Source organism: Habropoda laboriosa, unplaced genomic scaffold (genome assembly GCF_001263275.1).
Source record: "Habropoda laboriosa isolate 0110345459 unplaced genomic scaffold, ASM126327v1 scaffold99, whole genome shotgun sequence".
Taxonomy (NCBI): Eukaryota; Metazoa; Arthropoda; class Insecta; order Hymenoptera; family Apidae; genus Habropoda; species Habropoda laboriosa.
Genome location: NW_017100239.1, coordinates 220,901 through 240,801, shown reverse-complemented (window position 1 = coordinate 240,801; position 19,901 = coordinate 220,901). Strand labels below are relative to the sequence as shown.

The following is a 19,901-nucleotide window of genomic DNA, read 5'->3' as shown; positions in this document are numbered from 1 at the left end:
TAGAGCAAGATATTCGCGAGCATAATTCAAATTCACGTGTTTGTCGTAGAAATTCTCGGTTTGGCATCTGTACGATACTTTCCAACGAACGTTCATTCTCCTCCTTCGTTGCTATGCTACACGTCCGTCGGAATTGAAAAAAATTTCTGCTCGATATCTATGCGAAATACGTAATAGCATACGTTTCATTTAAATACTCTCTGTATGTCGCATAGCAACGAGTACGTATAGGCCCTGATGGCATCGGCGAGAAAGCAGATGTGCTCGATACCGAAAGCAGAGAGAGGTGTAGCGTTATCGCGAGCCACGCTGTCACCAGGTGCGCAACGCTCGTTATCATTGGACGCGTTAGCCTCGATATCTCGGATTTCGAAAGAAATCGATTTCGCCCGCGATTCTACACGCTACGTTTCGAGGCTTACGTACGCGATCGGTAGGTAGTACGTAAGGTACTCTAATGTACTCTAAAGGAATAACGACGCGTCACGACGCGTCACGACTTATTCACGCAAAAGGCAAAAAAAACGAGACCGACCGCGGCGGACGGCGCCAGCATCGTACCGCCTTTTGCCCCTCTCTGTCCGATCCGATCGCTTCAATGAACGGGAACGAATCGAGATGTACTCGTATAGGCTAGTAGAGGTAATTACTTCTTCTTCGAAAAAGAATACGCGCGGCAATAGACTATTAGGTCAACGGATTGTCCGTTTGCTCTTCTACGCGAATCGAAGATGAGATGCGTCAGACGAGGAGGAGCCGTGTACAAATACGGGCGACTCGATCGACAGATATCGAAACGAAACGAAACGAACCAAAAAGGAAGAGAAAGACGCTAACGGAAAGAGACGAACAGAAGAGGGGAAAAAAAAACAGTGAGAAAGGAAGAGGAGAGAAGGGAAAAGAGGGGTTACGCGTATTGTAATCTTCCACCAGTCCTGTACGCCAGATGGTATATACCAGTTGGATGATGTGTACCAAACCTGAAAACATCCCGCCTTCTTCTCGTTTCAAGAACGAGAAACACCAGGCAACGACCAAAGTCAACGCGAAACGAAATCGGACCGCGGAACGAAATCGCCTCGTCCGCAAAATCCTATCGTAGATGGTATTCGACAATTCGTCTTTCCAGCCGGCCGGTATTTTCTTTTTTATATTCTCCATCGAACCGCCTGCGTATCGCTTACTTTTCTCTGATAAACTTCCTTCGATAATTTACTATATACATACATATATTGTGTGCGTGCGTAGTTGTTCAAATGGAAATTCTCTAGTCCGTTGAAAATTTCTTAATTGCAAAACACAAGTGCAATTGTCAAAAGAAGGTTCGCATTTGTTTTTCGTTTCAGCCGGTGGTGCGATGGCTGGTTCCGAAAGGGATGCCGGTTTCTGTAGCGGTGGCGACGAGGACGACATGTCTGCTGACCTACACTCACCCAGCGCCTCTGAAGACAGCCTAGAGGTGCAAATAACACCGATATCGTTGAAAAACAAAAGGAAACTGGCCGAACCGCGGAAGATTCAAGAACCAAACTCGGCTCCGTTAAAAAAGCGACGATTTGGACGAATCAAGGAGGAGACGGTATCTCACGGGAAATCATCCAGAACGCTACGATCACCCAGCCCGTTCAGACCATGGAGTTGCACCAACAAAAACGTCGATCCGAAAATCTCGTTATCGATGCCAATCGAAAGAATTAATACCAACGACCAACCACCGTGTGTCTTCTCTTTGCTATCGAACCGTGCACCATTGTCCACGATGCCTCCTGTCTCTCCGAATAGAATTAATCATCGTCACCTGCATCGTCACCATCGAAACGACCACGACGACGACGACGACGACGTGGACGACGTGGACGACGACGACGACGACGACGACGACGACGACGACGACGACGACGACGACGAAGACAAAAACGAGAGGAATGACGACAAAGACAAAAGCGAGAGGAATGACGACAACAACAACGTTCAACGAGTTGATCAAGTCAATCACATTTACAGCCACGATTCCAAAAATAATCCAAACGTCTACGAAAGCACAGAAGGTGGAGATTCCCTTGAGAAACAACAGCTAGAGTCACAGAGTCGAGAGAGTTTAGCTACTCGAGTGCGGCAATCAACTGAAACGCGTTCTATTCGGGCTGAGAAGCGAGAATTCTCTCGTCAAAAATTGGACACCGCGACAATTTTCAGATCAACCTCAACCATGATTATCTCGGAAACAACGACATTGTCGACGTCCACTGTGTCACTACCTCCGATCACACAACCGAGACTTCAGGAAGAACCTCTCTCGCTCGTTTTAAGAGGCGACGTGGCCGCTAGGGTACCTTCTCATCCAGCTGTAAACGGTAGTTACTCCGTTGCAGAACGCGTAAAAGTCTCGTCAGCTTCGTCCTTCTCATCCTCTTCTTCGTCATCGTCCTCTTCTTCGTCATCGTCCTCCTCCTCGTCCTCGTCGTCGTCGTCATCGTCATGCTCGTCCTCGTCCTCGTCCTCGTCGTCGGTGTCGTTATCGTTACCGTTATCCCATTGTCAACAAAACCATCGATCATGTTCGAGCGGCGATAATTCATGTTCTACGACAAGAACAACGACCACGATGACTACGACGACACCGACGACCACGGTGACGAACGTCCAGACAGGTCACACGAGACAACATCCAACGCCGGGCCAGCAAAGAAACTACAAAAACATGACGCGTGAGAGGAGAATAGAAGCTAATGCCAGAGAACGAACCAGGGTACACACGATAAGTGCCGCGTTCGATACACTGAGACGTGCCATTCCCGCATACTCGCACAATCAAAAATTATCCAAGCTGTCCGTGTTAAGGATCGCGTGCAGTTACATCATGACCCTCGGTAAAATCGTCGATACTCCCGAAGACGAAGCAACAAACGGTGCGTCGTTAGGAGCCTGCGTAGACCTCGTATCTAGGACCATTCAAACGGAGGGTAAACTTAGGAAGAGAAAAGAAGACTGAATAGGACGTGTCGTAATGCACTACCGTCTAACCCACCGATCATTGCGAATCTTCGCAAGTATAATAGATAGTCCGAGTAAAAATGCGTTTCCCTTTCCACCAATTTCCACGATCAATATGAAATATCTCACATCTATCGTGTGTGTGCGCGCTGTGCGTGTGTATGTAGGTACGCTTGTCTGAACCTGTCGAAAATAGTGTGAATTAACGATGCGGCACGTGCTGCAACAACGAAACGCGATTGCATATAAAAAGGATACCATATACAATAAAAAGAATCACGATCGATCGGATCTAATTGTACTCTTCTACGTTTTAAGACTACCTCGAGCTCCGCGTGCACGCTCGTGCCTAATTCTGTCAAGAATCGAATAAATAAAACGAGATACGAATGCAAACAAGTTTTCGACGTTTTATCGATAACGACGTTACACACAACATACCACCACTTCTCTTCCACCACGTTCCCGTTCGCAATTCGATTCGGACAAAAGCAACGATATCGGTCTTCTCGTTGTTTGTTCGACCAAGCTGCTACACGTACAACGCCCCGACGCGTGTTCTTCCGCGTAAACGCGTGACACGAATGCGAGGAAGCTGGTTCGACACCTCGACCGGTCCTTCCGGCTAATACATTATCTGGAAGAAATTGTGTTCGCGTTATCAGACTAACTGGTAGAAACGAATCACCGCGCATCGATGCAAGTGTGCGTATCGTAGGAGGTACCTAGGTCAAACGTAACGAGAGAATTCAATTCAACCTTGCTGCCTTTCTCATACCATACCTATATGTAGTATATTTTTTTCGATGAACCGAGTGCGCAAGGCCGAATAAAACGGAGCACGATGTACGCGCTTCCGACACGGGGAGAAATCGCACGTGCGCAAGTGCGCACGTGCGCACCTGCTGATAAGCAGGTGCTGCATTTTGTTGCTTTCATCAGCATCTCTTCATTTTTGGCGGTTACACGAGACGAATAATAATCCACCGCCGCTCTCCGACGCATCGAGTCATGAATCGCGCGAGTCGCGAGGACGAAAAGTGCCGTGAAATTTCTGTGTAACGTGCGTGCTGTGCGGCAGGGGTCGGGGAGAAGAAGGGAGCATCAAGTAAGATTAACGAGGCGAAATACTGTTCGGTGGGAGGTTGCCAGAGCGTTGGCGCCAGCTGACCGCCATCGCGTCAAACGACCTACGCGAATGTGTACACGCCACGGACCACTGTCCCGCATCCCAAAGGCCAAAACAACCTCTTCCAAGATTACGGCCACCCTTGGCCATCCTCTTCTCCTCTTCTCCTCTTCTCCTCTTCTCCTCTTCTCCTCTTCTCCTCTTCTCCTCTTCTCCTCTTCTCCTCTTCTCCTCTTCTCCTCTTCTCCTCTTCTCCTCTTCTCCTCTTCTCCTCTTCTCCTCTTCTCCTCCTTCCTTCCTTCCTTCCTTCCTTCCTTCCTTCCTTTCTTCCTTACCCCCCTACTTTTCCTAGTGGATTCTCCTTGAATCTTCCGTTTATTCGACCAGCTAGATTTACCAACTGACCGATTCCAAGTTTCGCTGGCTCGTTGCCTGCTACAAATACATCAACTATTATGCATCTCGAACGAGCCGAAGAATAAGACAAAATGGAAGCAAAATGGCTCGAGGAGAGAGCCAGTTCTATTTCCGTTGAAACCATTATCGACAAAAGAATTCGCACAGTTCCTATCAAAAAGAGTATCATCCGAAACACCTGCCTCAACCAGTACGTAACCAGTTTTGCAACGCAACTACGGGATCAGACCGATCGACGCGTCGTGCGAACAACATTCACGGAAATCACATGATCCAATCGACCGATTTCCCTCTCGGTCTACTCTATGCGAATCCACCTACCTCCCTTTATCTGTCCACATATATTTACATATGTACGCGTGCACGCGCGTTCAATACGGACGAGAACACGACACACAAATGGCGTGTGACAGGGTATCGATATCCGCTGCGTTTAATTAACGCAGCATCAGCTGCACCGGCGCGGCGACCACCAGAAACCACGAGAACGCTGAAACGGATGCCACACCGCACGGATCGGACATTTATAGCGATCTCGAGCAATTCGGATCTCCGCTTCTTCTTCGTCCTCCTTCGTCCTCCTTCGTCCTCCTTCCGCTCTTCTACAACTATCGATTGGTCAATCTCCTTTCCCCTACCCTTTTCTCCGATGACAAACGGAGAAAATAACCAAGTGAGCAAAAGGTCCAAGCTTAATCGAAAAGTAAGAACAAGTTAAGAAAATAATACATGTACCGTTCTTAAAGTAAAATCGATTCCAACTTCCACGCTATCCTTTCTTCTCTCTTTCTCTCTATTGGCCTCGAGTGTGAACGGTGCGTGTACGTGTTATGTCCAAGCATGTGCTCCTCGTATAGTCGGTACGACGAGAGTGATTTTGTATATAGGATGCGACAGTGCGGCGCCAAGCTCTCGCATACAAGCCAGTTTCCTCTGCTCTTTCGCTCCGGTGCGGTGTCCACAGACGATGCAACTGTGTGTACACTGTATGTACAGGGTGTTTAAGTAAGCGACCAACCGACCAGCCAGCCAGCTAGTCAACCAACCAGTCGTTTCGTGTCTCCGGCAAAAACGAGCACAGCTACCAGAACACGCTTCTTCCGAACCACGTGATACACGATGCGTTTCTCTCCTTCGCGTCGATCCTTCCACACTTTCTGTACTAGGCCAGCTCAGACACGAGCTCAGATCGTTATCGTTATCGTTCAACCAGACTCCCCCATCTTTGTTCAATCGTCTTGCTTGCTTGCTTGCTTGCTTGCAAGCTCTGCCAAACAACGTACGTATACACTTCTGTATGCATGTGTCATGTAGCGTTGCGCGATGGAACCAATACATATTGCCGTCATCAAATTCCACCTCGCAACCAACTTATCCAACAATTTTTAACCTCTGTTCTAAACTAAATCATGCTCTTTCTCAACGAATCCTAGCGAAACGAACAATTTTTCAAACTTCGTTCAATTCTAGTCATTGGTCAAAAATTAACGTACACGAGTAACCAACGCCCAAAAAAATGCAGAAATTTTACGAGATACGTACACCTTTCAATTCCATCAAACTTGCCATACCTGTCGGTCAACAGAGAAAACTGCTGACTACTGATTTATCGTCGATAACCAATTGAAAATGCTGCCTTCTTTACCACTTGTGCAAAAAAAAACTGCAACATTATTCCCCTTAGTGTCGTTACAAATGATCGTCAGATGTCGCTGTTACCGATGATCGTTGCAGTACACTTATTTTCTTAAATGCTCAACTATGCAGCGTCTTTCGCGTGCTTCTGTTTCGTCCAGTGGATTTTGTTGTTTTTACCAACAGTCTCTGTTCTAACAATCTTACCTTCTACTTCGTCAAATGGGTGAATAATTGCATCTTCGATATATACGATTTGTCCTTGTTCTTTCTACTTACGTATAAAACGATAAATCTCTCTTTCTAGGCTTGCCGCGAAAACACGCCAAGGCAACGGTGTCTCGAAAGAATTTGTCGCAGTCGAGCGTTCACACGCGGAATTATGACGGCTTTTCAGCTAGCCTTTCTCAGCCTGTCCCAAGTACAAGCGCGACTGCACCTGGATCACATTTTTCTCGAAGATCTCAAAACACTTCTGATCGCCTGGTTTCTGAAGAAGAAGGTCAGCTCGTTAATAGCGCGATAAGATATTTCCTTGTGGTAGATAGAGAAAAACAGGCCATTAACAAAACTTCTATAATGAAGAGCATCTTTGGGAACCAACGGAAATATTTTCATGGAGTAATGAACAAAGTGAAAGGTCATTTATCAAAGGTACAAACAAAACTCCTAAAACTTCCTAAGGATTTTAGTTGAATTCTTCTTGCATAAATACAACACACCTCCATAGATTTTTGGCTATCGGCTGGTGGAACTTGAAGGTAACAAATACATACTGGTAAACGAAATTCAAAACGAATTACCGCATATTTATCCTGCTGCTAAGGAAGCTAGTCGACAAGTACTGTTATTCCTAGTACTTACTCACATTTTTATGCACGATGAATCTTGTAGCGAAGGTAGCAACCTTGTATGTCATTTAACGTATCGTTAAGGAACACTGCTACACTTTATTCACATCCTGTTATAAATTATTTCAGAAATGCTATTCAACTTTCTTACAAATTTGGGTATTTCCTGTATGGACAACCAGTGTAATGTTTATTTTGGCAATGTCAAACACTTGATAACCGAGGTAAAAGATAGCAAACTACAGCGGGAGAACGGATGAAAAACTCAGCATAAGAATAACACTAAATCGAGAATCGTTCGTTTAGATCTTCGTCGCTCAAAAATATCTCGACAAAACGATCATGGTAAAGGAGGATTTGTCAAAGGCAGAGTTCAAATGGGGTCCACGGGCCGAGCATGAGTTTTCGCGACGTACGGCTTTAGAATTCGTATCTGAGGTAATAACGTGCTTTCAAATTATTTCTAACCACACATACTCTTATCGAATGATAATACGTATATCGGTTATGTAACAGGTATACAACGGATGTCCAATAAACAGCTGGCCATTACAATATAAAGCTGCAATGGCCCGAGAACAGACAACCGACAATCCTAATGAGTAATGTTTTATAAATGTTCAACTACTTCTTCCCAAATATAGATACTATTTTTTTAACAATAATACGTCTATAGCCTTGACACCGAAATCTTCTTTTAGCAAAAACCGACGCGAATTTCATCCTTATCGATTACACCAAGCACAATCTTCCATTCCATATCCGAAGGGATAATCATTGTTAAAAATTTGTTCAAACGTCCTTGAGAGCAGCCATAGAACTGCGACGCGAGATTATAGCGACTGTGTGCGGTCTTCGAGTTCAGCTAAAGGGTCAGAAAGAATCTAAAACGTTCCGTTGCCCCAGTTCTAACTAAACCTAATCGGATTAATATTTCCTTCTAACGTTACTACGTTACACAACTCGACAAGCACCGAGCGAAAAGAGTATAGAGAAATAAAAAAGTAAGAGCTAAACGACGTTAATTCTTTGCGTCGTTTCATTTTCGTCATCGTCCTTTTATAATATAATTCACCATTGTAAACAATTCAAGTCCACGAACATTATCATTTTACGAAGGAGGATGAAAGTAAAGAAATAATCGTGCGGCTTCCGTCGTTTGGATGGCCGTGACTTAATCCGTTACCAATCCCAGCCTACATTGAAAATCCGATCACTACCGCGGTAAACACAGTCGACGATCGTTTCGAGCGACGCGTCGCTAAATTGTCATTAAATCCTTTAGTATCGCGCGATCGAATCCGACCGAAACCTCCTAAATGTCTACGCAACTTCTGGTTTATAAGTGAACACTGGCGAGGTCGTAATAGATTGGGAAAACGTTAAAGGATGAACGATATCGTTGACGGGGGGCGCGCGCGCACGCGGTATGCATTCGGAAACGTATCATTTCCAACGTGAACACGCATCTACCGTAGTCGAGGAAAGTGTCAGCTGGGCCAGGGAATCTGTGTCAGACTGGGGGCTGTAAAATAGCGCGAGCCTTCACCGAATGGCTCAGTGTTCGGCCATCCTCCTCGCTGGGTAGTAGCGGCGCGCGCGGTTTGCAGTGCCGCAGTACCGCGCGGCGCATTACCACATTCTTAATCTAACAAAATATTTTCATTTTACGCCACGAACAGCCCACCATCTTCTTAACCTTTTTTCGTTGCTCATGTCCTCCCAAATTGTGTACGGGACCTAGAGAAATAGGACACACACGCGAGATATACATATGTACGCACAACGTTCGATTTGGTGCGCGAATAAATTTTCTTTTTTTTTTTTAACGCAACTAAAGTTCAACGAACGGAAGCAACGATGAAAAGTCGTTATAGCGAAAACAACGAAGCCCTCGCGATACAACAATTGAAAGAATATCAAGGAATTTGTAAAGCCGCCAAGTAACTGTGCGCCGCGACATCGTTTGCCGGAATAACGTTCGCGTAAGTAATCGATAAGATGTGGAGAAAAGGTGAAAACGACCGTTCACTAGTCACACATCGGAGACATCAAGGAGATATCGTACAAAATCGATCTTTCTTTTCGTCATGACGCTGTGTAACATTTTCCCGCGCGATAACCCTAAGGTAAACTAAAGGTATTGTGCGTTCGAAATAGTCGAGGATTTTCGAAATAGAGATTCATCGTGAATGCAGATCGCATCGATTCGACGTCGTGGTCACGGTGAACAAAAGACGAATGAACCCCAGTCGGCGTATACGAGGAATGCTTGAGGGAAAATAAAAAAAAAAGAAAAAAACTTGTTTGCTCGCGTATAAAAGGGAGAAGAAAGGGGACAAAATGTTCAACTTGTATCAGAATTTGAACAAAAGAGACGAGGATCACAAAGAACCGGATGTGACCGGGCACGATAGGTTCTGGCAGGAGCGACCGAGGACGCGTCGGAAGCGTCGTGCCGTCAATCGAAGGACTCAAAGCGCCATCGAGCTCGATTCCGAGGCTATAGTCTCCGCTCGGGGCACTCTTCGTCGTGGAAGAAGCACGAGTATCGAAGATGAGGACAGCGACGAAGAGAAGAGTAGTTACCAGTTAACCAATAAAATCGACAATCTAGCCAAAATACTTTTCAGTCGCGTGTCCGCTGCACGAGGTTGCAAGGAATCAGACGTCAGGTATGCATCTTTCCCCTCTCCCATCTCTTCTCTCTTTACTTCTCGTGCGAGATCTCCTTCCAGACGCGCGTTACATTTTTCCAAGTTAGCTTTACATGTACGTCACCCTATATAGTACTACGATTACAGGAAAAAACATTTCCTACGATCGATACTACCCGCCGAGTAACTCCGATCACACCAAATCGCAGTGAGATACAGTGCGTTCCTACTTGAACGTTCATCGGTTTTTAGTTCGATTCTCGACAAATATTATAGTAACGCAATTAAGCCAAGCCAATAAACGATCGACTTTCTTTCCGCGATTTAGTAGATATTATTCGAACAAACAACGTTAATTCCACGATATAATCGATTAGCCTATCCTTGCGAAGCGTTAATGCTTCGAAAATTTTGTTTGTCAAGCCGTCGTCGACTATCGATCGTTTTCGAGTATTCTCGACCCTTGATTGCACCGCGATATTCACCCGCTGAAACTTTTAAATAAAATCACAATTCCCCCATTAGTTTACACAATGTACACAATTCGATACGATTCGATTCGATTCGATTCGATTCGATTCGATTCGATTCGATTGAAAACCGACCGATTGATCGGAGCAATGTACTCGGATGCGTACAAACACAATGCATAACAGTAGCCATAGTTGAAGAAGTAGCCGCTAAGTTAAAAGTGTTTTTCGTTCGACCGAAATTTTTCTTGGACGCTGTTCGTTCAACGATGGAAACGGAGATAAACAACGACGATACAGTTGATCGTCATCAGAACTGCTTGCAAAACACACGATCCCGAGGAAAACGAATACCAGTCGCGCAACAACGAAGGTCTTTCTCTCCCCTCTCTCTTCAACTCACTCTCCGAACTCTCTCGACTTTATCAAGCTTCTATGACAATGTCAGAGTATTTGAAATACATATATAATAAAACGGATTAAACGAAAGCAACAATTGAGAAGCACGAGAAGAGACAACGAAGAGTAGTGTGATATAGAGAATGAAATAAACAAGTTTACTCGGCAAATATCGACGTTACAATAGTCATCTTATTAGATGAAATCCTTGTATTCGTAGAGAGAGGCGGCCATTCGCGACTACTAATGCTAACGCAACTGATCCAGTTTGCGGTCGTTGGTGCGTGAATTTCATCTGTTATTGGTATCGCTTGAGAAATCGTTCGTCAGAACGGAATATAATTCGTAAACGCAATTATATTTTTCCAGAAAGCTCGATTGACGATACCTCGGTTAATGGGTAATGATTATGTTTTCCTTTGTTGTTTTCAATTCGTTTAGCTCTCGCTTCCTTCGTTTCTACGAACATACACGTGTTAAAATGACACGAGGAACAATTAAGAAAAAAGTAATATCAAGTTAAGAATAAGAGAAAGAGAAAGAGTAATTTGCCGTATGCCCAAAAATAGGAATGGAAGGAACAACTACACGGCACTGGGTCACGGAGCATCCGTTTGCGAGGACGTTGGCGAGTGCATGGAAATGGAAAAAAGGTCCAGGGATCGTGCCTTATCTATCTGTCAGGTCTATATTCGTAGAACACCGCGCTACACTCTCGTCAAGCAGCTGAATAATCTCGGTAAACTTGACGCGCTACCGTGTCTTTAACGCACCTCTCTCTTATCATCAATATCCTCTCTTTTCAAACCAACACTCTGATCGCGCTGACAACCACGAAAAAAAAATCTCTGCTCTTTTGTTCTATTATAGGCTCTAGAATGGACAAACACTGGTTCACAGTGAGGGACACTTCTTTGAAAACCGATCGACTGATCACCTTAGCTCCGTTGAATAGAAACTGCTCGTTAAGCGTTTCTCCGTTAACGAAGAACGTCTTGAACGACTTGTTCCTAGCCTTGCAACATCCATACGTATGTCCTATATTCGATATCGATTTTCTCGAATATGAGAATCAACAGTACGTGATTGTGGTCCAACCGATCAGTCAAGGCAGTCTGAAAGATTTAATTTACGGGGTGAGTATACCGAATACCGGAGAATCACAATCCGCCGATGTCATTGTTTCAATTGAAATACACTTGTTAAACGTGTTAGTCAACGGTTACAATTTTTCCTAGATCGAAAGAACAGGCTGGAACGAAGATTGGAGTCAAAAATACGCTTCTCGCGGTAAGGGACTTCCCTTGCCCCAAGTTCAACAAATGGGACGTCAAGTTCTCGAAGCGTTGATTTTTTTGAAAGAAAGAGGATTTCCAACCGTGACGCATTTACATTCGGGAAATGTGCTAGTTCAAAACGGTGTCGCACGACTCGCCGGCCTCGAAAACACACTCCTCGGCTTCACCAGCCGAATACATCCTTTGATCGCTTCTCGAACGTCGCAAACTATCTCGATCGACATAATATGCTTCGGTAAGATCAATTCCGAGTCATTCTATCTCATCAAAATAAACATAATCGCAACCCTTTTTAACCACCGAATGAATATCTTTCACATCATATCAAATATTTATCCTTTTAGGTCATATGCTGTTCGAAATGTGCGCTGGTTACGAATTACCATCGTTTAAACCAAATTCCGTGCATCTGTCGGATCTTGAAATGTATCCACAAGTACAAATCGCTCTCTCTCTCTCTCTCTCTCTCTATTGATCATTGCTCGATCTCATTTTTCATGGGTTCTCAATTTCTCAAACATTTGACCACCAATAATATTTATATAGCTGCATTAGTACAACATTTGATCGATAAGTTTTGAGGACGACACCACTTTAACCAATTATTGTTTGATCTTTTCGCGGGAACCCATAAAAATAAACGGGCTTTCCGCTTCGATGAAACTAATCAAACCGTTAACTTGTATAGGTCGTTGAGTTACTAAAATTCATATTTACCGAATCATCTAATCGTCATAAAATTATTGAGGAGCTTCTCGTTCATGATTTATTCAGAAATATTGATCTTCGTGAACCGCATTACGTTCCTGCTTTTCCTCGTAGATATTTCGTCCAATGTTAACGCCGCCCATAATGAACCTACTCGATGGCATTAAACGACAAAACGCCAACAAAAGGTAATGTAATCGTGTTGTAGAAAAATTCAATAACTTGTTTGTTTCTCTTTCTATTTATATTTTGCTAAAGATTCGTTTTGCATGCACAAACAGGCAGAGGTCGTGCTCTATAAGCGATGTCTATTTGACACGCAGATTTTGGTAATGATACGAAGGATCCAATTAATTGATGTGTATCTGGAACAATGTCTATCGCTAAAATCTAAACTTCTCTTTTCCGCCTTGCAGAATCACACACTTGGATACTGTTGATATTGATACAACATCTCTGCACGGACCGGACACCGTTTGCAAGAATTCTTTACTCGACGAGATATACAACGAGCTTTCAAACACGGCTGTATAACTATGGGAACAAAATCTACTTGGTCGCAATTTTATCTTTAGAATATTCGTACGTTTCTCTACCGAGTGCCAAAAAATTATTTTAATCTCTATTCTTAATAGTTATGCGACTATAATACATTTAATAATAATAGTAACAACAACAACAACAACAACAACAATAACAACAATAATAATAATAATAATAATAATATTAATAAATGAAAAGACAAAAGAAAAAGAAGAAAAGAAAGAGAGGGCAATAAAAAAATGAAAAAAGAAATGAAAAGAGAAAAAGACAAATTATACAAGTGCAATTTATTTTATTACTACTTAAAATATCAAAAGACACCCAAGACACCTGCATTTGTGGAAAAAATAGGGAAATGATAAAACGTCATTTCGTAAGAACTGCTAATTCATCCTCCTCTATCGAATTTTTCCTACACGTTTCTACAATACTTTCACTTCATTTCAACACTTCGACATTTCGACGAGATAACGAGATTATTCAGTAGAACGAGATAAAAAGGAATTACATGGATGTATCGTCGCGGTATCACTGTAACATGCATGCTTTTTCTCATTCGTTTCATTATGTGTACGCATATGCAGAATATAGTAGAATATTTCACCATTGCGCGTTTAATTTCCAACCGGAACAAGTAAATAACATTTTATTGTAGTAGATCACCAGAAAACTAACTAGATAACTAGATTCAAACAACATAAACCTGTGTTTTTACCATCAAGCAATCACACACAGAATGTGTGATTTTCCTCTCTCGAAACTAACAACACGTCGCAATTTCAATTCAATATGGGTTAGTCTTCTTTATCGAAAATGATATTACACTCATTCTACTCCATAGATAGTAAATAAATTTTATGTATAAACGTAAGAAATTGCAATGCATCACAGAATCCGTGGAGAAAAATTGATTTTTGTATAATTTTATACGTAACGTGTATCATAATACATATGATCGATGAAATACAAGCATCAATTATTTCTAAGAAACATCGAAAGTATATATACGATGCTTGTTTAATTAATTGTGGAAATGTATGTGTATATAAGCGGACTTAAGATTGGTAGTAAAAATAGGTATTATTGCTTCTCGATGATCTTTTTCGTTCGAACGTACAAATTCACTTTAACGTCTTCTCTTCTTAATCCTAATTGGGATCATTGGTTTCGCGCGTCCACACGCATATGTACATATATACGCGGGCGCGCACGTGTCATTAGAAAATTTCAGTATCAAATAATTTAATCGGTTACTTTCCTTACACTTTATGACGCACCAGCTTCTAGTTCACTCGCCGGTGTGTCCGGTTCTTCGTCATTGTAAATATTTTCTGCCATTTGCCATACTTGCATTATATTGTCTTCTGACACTGAACATATCACCCATGGTTCATTCGGATTCCACGAAAAATCACTAATCTTTGCGGTATGGCCACCATGAATAAACTATGAATAGTATTAATGTATATGAAATATTCTCGGAAGAATTCCAACAACTGAGTACACATAGTACTTAGTTATTTGATATAGGAATATATTATTATACGCACCAGTAACTCGGGTGGTCCATCTTCCGCATCTTCGCTAGATTGTTCCTCGCCAATTTTACTTAGATCCCATACGTGTAGACGCCTATCCGTACCACTGCTAGCTAATATCGTCTCGTTATGCGGTGACCATTGAACTTGGAAAATCTCATCTTTATGAGACTCGAAAGAATGTAATTTTAATTTAAGATTTCTCAAGTCCCAAAGTGCTACCGTTTTATCGGCGCTACCAGTTGCAAGAATAAATTCCGAATACGGATTAAAACTCAAACAATTCACCTCAGCAGTGTGAGCATCGACAGTATGACTTGGTTTGCTGGTATTATTACACCTAAAAATGACAAAAATACGAGCTTTCGTTAAGAACTGTTCTCGATGATCGGTCAAATCTAAACCTGTTCTCAATAATATTTCACTTTCGTTTATATAACCGGTGACTATAAATATGTAACTACCTTGTGTCCCAAATCATCAACTTCTGATCATCCGCGACCGATCCGAATAAAGATTCATGCAAAAGGTGCCAAGCTACATCTTCGACAACAGCGGTGTGACCAGTGAAGATTGTTTTCGCATCTATAACGCGATTTTCTTTAGGCGGTGCATTAATGTCCCATAAGCAAATTGTATGATCATCAGATGCACTGAGCAAGTATCCGTTATAATTTGGATTCCATGAAAGGCCATAGCCTTCCTTTTGGTGTCCCCTTAATCTGGTTAAGAATACAAAAATTTTATATTACCATTATTATTGTTTTTTAATAAGTACACACAACTATTATTACCTTAGGTCAGGTTGACATTCCCCATTAGGATCTGGTTTACTTGGATGCTTTGTGTAATCAAATACTAAGACATCGCTGGACGGTGTTTTAGTTGCAATTACACATGGATTTTGTGGCATATATCGTGCTCTGTTCACCTCCCCCTCGTGATTTATTTTTATTTCAATTTCTATCTTTCCGCTAACAGAACCAAATCCTCCAAATTCTCCTTTCTCATTATCATAGTGAGAGGCATCAAACTGAGCATCTTCGTTAGGCAACTGAACACTAGCAATAAGTAAATGATTTTGTTCATCTGAAGTGTGAGTACCCAAAATAAGACGGTGTACAGAATAATCTTTTCCTTCTGGTCTAGTAACATCTGGTAGCCACTGAGCAGTTAAAGATGGCCATTCCAAAGCATGTGTCATCACAAGATCATACAAAAAAGGAGTATTTTTTTTCCATATTTTGTATTCTTCGTTGATAACTCTTTCCTCCACAGCATCATCAAAAGTTTCTGCAATAAAATAACTTGTACAATAAGCTAAGCAAAATAGCTAAAGGACATCAAGATACACAAAAACAATTACATGATCATAATACCATGCAATTACAAAAGGAATGAAGAAACAAGAGGAAAAACACACTTAAGATACAAAAGATGTCAAGTTCAAACACCTCTGATAATAGCACACTAACATTCAAATATTATAAATATTATAAATCGATTGATCGATATATGTATTTTAGACGGAATGTGCATTTCACGATGTAAAAACTCAATAATTTAACATTTTAAGTATTGAAAACCTTATCCCCTTCGGGATAATATATAACCTAATACCAAAGTACAACAGTATTATATACTCTTTTTGTTTACGATACAGAAATATTTTTCGTTTTTAGAACAACAACAACTAGGCATTAACAATAAATTAAGCGACTTTGAAAGATGAATTTTGCTGCCGAAAGAAAAATTATTTTATAAAAATATCTGGTAAAAGACAAAGTTGTTTATTATAATACAGAAAGCGTCCTTTGAACAAACGACCGATCATCTTAATTGTATGAATAATTACAAAAATAAACAGATTTACAAAGCAATTACGTTATTCTTACCACCATCTTTATCTCCCATTGTTAAATTTCGTAAAATCTACAATATAATACGTAAAACACTAATAAGAAAGTTTCACCCGCCAAAAGCCGCGAAGCCCAGCCGGATTTCATTAAAAATGCAACCGTACTTGTAGAATGCCTTAAATCTATACCGCGTTTCCATTGAGCGACTACCAATCATGAATCTTATACGATACGTAGCTTATTTATATTTGAAGTATATACACATTTTATTCTATAAACTTGTATAACAACCAAAATTGTATGAAAAATTTTAGTCGTCTAACAAACCTTTTTTTACGTTTAACAATATACAATATATATATTGAACAGATGAAATCGAATTAAACAATTCAATTATAAATGTATGTCTGTCCATCACAGTTTACCACTGATTGTCAATTCGACAAGCTTAACATGTGCAATTTTAGAAGTTAATTGTTACACTATATAGGTAGAATTACAATGACTCTCAGTTTGTACAATTACTATACATAAAAGCCGTATATTTCGACATTTTGTTTATTAAAAGTGTTTAACGATTTAATAGCGTTTGTTTAATATTTGCCGTTCATCGCTACATTCGTGTATAATTAGTGATATGAAAATGAATTTAACAAATATATTGTAACAAATTTGTAGATTTCAGTTTATTTTTAAATTTTTCTTCAACTTACATATCGTGTATATTTACGAGATAAGCTACTTCTAATGGATTAAGAAGAAGCATAAACTTTGCCTTTTAACATCTAAATAATCGAAGCACAACGAAAAGCATGGAAGATATCAATGCTAAAAGAGACGCCAGGAAAAGACGAATTTTGGAAAACTCGGAGAAACGTTTATTAAAAATCACTGGTAAAAATGGCAGTAATGAATTAGAAGGTAAACGTGATTTATCTATTTCAGTTATCTTCTTCAAAAGGAATTAGTAAACGTTTACTTCATGTTTATCTAATTAATACTGTTTGTTTTGTAACACCACTGAAACATTGTTATTTTCTTTCAGCTCATACTACACATTTAGGTTTGTCTAGTCAACTATTCGTTGCTACTGATGTACAAAGAGAAACTTTAAATCAGAATGTAAATGGTAAAATATCAGGTAATGCACCATACAGTGTTAAAAATATATTTTACACAAATACTTTTTTTTATATAATACAAATAAACTTAGTAATGTAAACGTTAAATTTGAAGGTATCAATGCCATTTCTAGTCAGGCAAAACATTCACCACCGATATCACTAACAAATCGTGTAAATTACATAATATTGGCTATTATCGTCAATATACTATTCATGTTACAATTGGATCATTTATTTGGAAAGGTAATTGCAGATATTTGTACAAAAAATAAAGTTATCGCAATTTCGGAAAATATTTTATCTTCTCAATCAATAATACTATGACACATTTTATTGTTTATGTGTAACACCTAATTAAATATTACAGACAATCACAATACCATACTTTCCAATAATGTTGGGACGCCTATATAATTGTATAAATACACGAGAAATGCACGAGAATAATTTTCTGTATGCTGTTTTGATCTTATGCAATATTAAACCCCAATTAATTTATCAATTCAGAAAATTAGTAACAGTAATTCATATGATACTTGGAGATTTAGCTTTGTACATTTTCAGTTTTACGCTAATACATTATGGGCTTTTCTATTGTCTGCACAATACGGACATTCGGAAAACTTTAAACATATAAATTATGTATGAAGTACAATTTGACAAGTCATTCATCCAAAGTGCTCCACTTAAATTTTTATAAAGAATACAAACATATGTCATATATTCAAATAAACGTTCTTAATGGATAATTATAACTGTACTAAAACAGTAGAATACACGTTATTTTTCCATGATTTAACACATTCAATCGAATATAGTGAGTTCTATTTTATATTTAGGTTTTTTAATATTGCTACTGATCCTCTTAATATATAATTTGATCGTTTCAAATAAATTACTTACTACATGTAAACATCACTGTAGTCCATGTAATGCTGTCAAATATACTCAAAATTAGATTTCTAATTGGTCTAATATATTTTCATGAAGACTAAGTGCTTTTAACATTAGCTTGTAAAATGTTTAAAATTATTGAGAACTGTTTAAGGTTATTACTAATTTATTAAAGGACTAAAATAATAAAACACTTCAATTTTTATTCTTGTTCTTCACTTTTGCTGTGTTCATATTTCTTTACAGTTTTAAGTCTTACAATGTCAGGATGACCCAAGTGGATCATTTTTGTCTCCCACTCGTCCAAATCTTTACGGTATTGTTCCATTAGTCGTGCAACCTGCTTACGGTATACTTCCTTTTCTGTATCTGGTAGTCCATTCCATATTCTAGTCATTGATTCCACCCAAGTCTAAAGTAAAGAAAAGATATATTAACTTCTTTTGTTTTTTGATTATTCATCAATCCAATGTTGATTGCAAATCAATTTGCAATACCTTAAAAGGTACACTTGGATCTCTTTCATTTTTCATCGATGATAAATATAACAAAAATGCACTTGATGGTTTTTTCGGTTTACCAAACGTCTTACATTTCTGTAACCAATCTTATATTAGGTATATCAACAGAAAATAAAAGTATCAACTCATAGTTTCGTATATTGGTACAATTACCCGTTTATTATCAACTTGTTTATTAATCTGCTTATATTCATTCACTTTTTCTTCCCACAAGTGTTTTTGCTCATCAGTTATAGACTTATTATATTCTTTCAATTGTTGGATATATATCTCATAATTTTTAGAATACTGCATTTGATATCTTTGCTTCTCAACGGGATCTAATTCTGCCCATTCCTTAGATGCTCTCTTTATTACATCAGAATATTTTATATGTGGATTTTCCACAGTAAGCTTAGGTTTAACATATTTTATGTATAAAAAGAAAGAAGCTTCTGGTCTTTTTGGTTTTGGTGGAAAAATAGTTTCTTTTATAGATTTTAATGCATTCTTTGAGATGTTGTGATGAAAGTTTAATGAGTAATTTCTAAAACAATGACGAATTTATTTGTATTAATAAGAAGCAATAAAAACAAAAATTGTTAATTCATTAAAATTATAGAATAAATTGTCTTTATATGTACATAGCATTATACCAAATTAGTGTGAAGTTAACACAAAATAATCATCGAAGAAAAAGTTTATGTACACGTGGTACGATCGCTAAAGTTTCATTCCTACTTTATATCAAAATTCTCTATAATACTTGACTGAAGATTGAACACTTTACCTTGCGTACAACAAATTTTCCGAATACAGAAAAAATATAAATCGTCCAAAACCCGCCATTTTACATATAATAATCCTTCTCTCTTAGTATTATTA

General features: G+C 39.7%; 5 protein-coding genes across 5 annotated transcripts in view; 3 read left to right on the top strand and 2 right to left on the bottom strand.

Annotated features, from left to right (window-relative positions):
- The window catches only part of LOC108571708 (non-structural maintenance of chromosomes element 3 homolog), a 10,591-nt gene extending 2,791 nt beyond the window's left edge, over positions 1-7,800 (top strand). The window contains exons 2-7 of the mRNA XM_017933820.1: positions 6,483-6,829; positions 6,906-7,074; positions 7,156-7,250; positions 7,333-7,464; positions 7,543-7,628; positions 7,728-7,800. Coding sequence (XP_017789309.1) covers positions 6,483-6,829; positions 6,906-7,074; positions 7,156-7,250; positions 7,333-7,464; positions 7,543-7,628; positions 7,728-7,800 — 902 coding nt within the window. The remainder of the gene's footprint in view (positions 1-6,482; positions 6,830-6,905; positions 7,075-7,155; positions 7,251-7,332; positions 7,465-7,542; positions 7,629-7,727) is intronic.
- A 1,569-nt stretch (positions 7,801-9,369) lies between these two features.
- Positions 9,370-13,092, top strand: LOC108571766 (slowpoke-binding protein). Its single transcript, XM_017933894.1, is given in 8 exon segments — positions 9,370-9,701; positions 11,122-11,291; positions 11,423-11,688; positions 11,791-12,085; positions 12,195-12,286; positions 12,539-12,670; positions 12,673-12,746; positions 12,975-13,092. Coding segments are annotated over 8 exon segments (1,479 nt in total).
- Positions 13,093-14,240: 1,148 nt separating this feature from the next.
- LOC108571803 (probable histone-binding protein Caf1) lies at positions 14,241-16,583 on the bottom strand. The gene is made up of 5 exons (XM_017933944.1): positions 16,535-16,583; positions 15,434-15,932; positions 15,104-15,361; positions 14,652-14,979; positions 14,241-14,547 (listed from the first exon to the last, which is right to left on the bottom strand). Exons 1-5 carry the CDS (start codon positions 16,551-16,553, stop codon positions 14,368-14,370), a joined length of 1,284 nt encoding a protein of 427 aa, XP_017789433.1. The 5' UTR covers positions 16,554-16,583; the 3' UTR covers positions 14,241-14,367.
- A 559-nt stretch (positions 16,584-17,142) lies between these two features.
- Positions 17,143-18,259, top strand: LOC108571707. The gene is made up of 4 exons (XM_017933819.1): positions 17,143-17,419; positions 17,544-17,639; positions 17,735-17,865; positions 17,990-18,259. Exons 1-4 carry the CDS (start codon positions 17,311-17,313, stop codon positions 18,257-18,259), a joined length of 606 nt encoding a protein of 201 aa, XP_017789308.1. The 5' UTR covers positions 17,143-17,310.
- A 459-nt stretch (positions 18,260-18,718) lies between these two features.
- LOC108571827 (transcription factor A, mitochondrial) lies at positions 18,719-19,865 on the bottom strand. The gene is made up of 4 exons (XM_017933967.1): positions 19,807-19,865; positions 19,191-19,563; positions 19,014-19,112; positions 18,719-18,928 (listed from the first exon to the last, which is right to left on the bottom strand). Exons 1-4 carry the CDS (start codon positions 19,863-19,865, stop codon positions 18,719-18,721), a joined length of 741 nt encoding a protein of 246 aa, XP_017789456.1.
- Between the last annotated feature and the right edge of the window lie 36 nt (positions 19,866-19,901).

What these genes read in the sequence shown, in the direction of transcription:
- LOC108571803 (XM_017933944.1), bottom strand. An exon ending in GAATGTCAACCTGACCTAAG is followed by an intron (nt 15,362 to 15,433) that starts GTAATAATAGTT and finishes ATTCTTAACCAG; the next exon opens with ATTAAGGGGACACCAAAAGG. An exon ending in ATGGACCACCCGAGTTACTG is followed by an intron (nt 14,548 to 14,651) that starts GTGCGTATAATA and finishes TACTATTCATAG; the next exon opens with TTTATTCATGGTGGCCATAC.
- LOC108571707 (XM_017933819.1), top strand. Translation starts at nt 17,311, where the DNA reads ATGGAAGATATCAATGCTAAAAGAGACGCCAGGAAAAGACGAATTTTG. An exon ending in TGGCAGTAATGAATTAGAAG is followed by an intron (nt 17,420 to 17,543) that starts GTAAACGTGATT and finishes ATTTTCTTTCAG; the next exon opens with CTCATACTACACATTTAGGT. An exon ending in TGGATCATTTATTTGGAAAG is followed by an intron (nt 17,866 to 17,989) that starts GTAATTGCAGAT and finishes TAAATATTACAG; the next exon opens with ACAATCACAATACCATACTT.
- LOC108571827 (XM_017933967.1), bottom strand. Translation starts at nt 19,865, where the DNA reads ATGGCGGGTTTTGGACGATTTATATTTTTTCTGTATTCGGAAAATTTG. An exon ending in GAAAATTTGTTGTACGCAAG is followed by an intron (nt 19,564 to 19,806) that starts GTAAAGTGTTCA and finishes TCATTGTTTTAG; the next exon opens with AAATTACTCATTAAACTTTC. An exon ending in ATCCAAGTGTACCTTTTAAG is followed by an intron (nt 18,929 to 19,013) that starts GTATTGCAAATT and finishes TCTTTACTTTAG; the next exon opens with ACTTGGGTGGAATCAATGAC.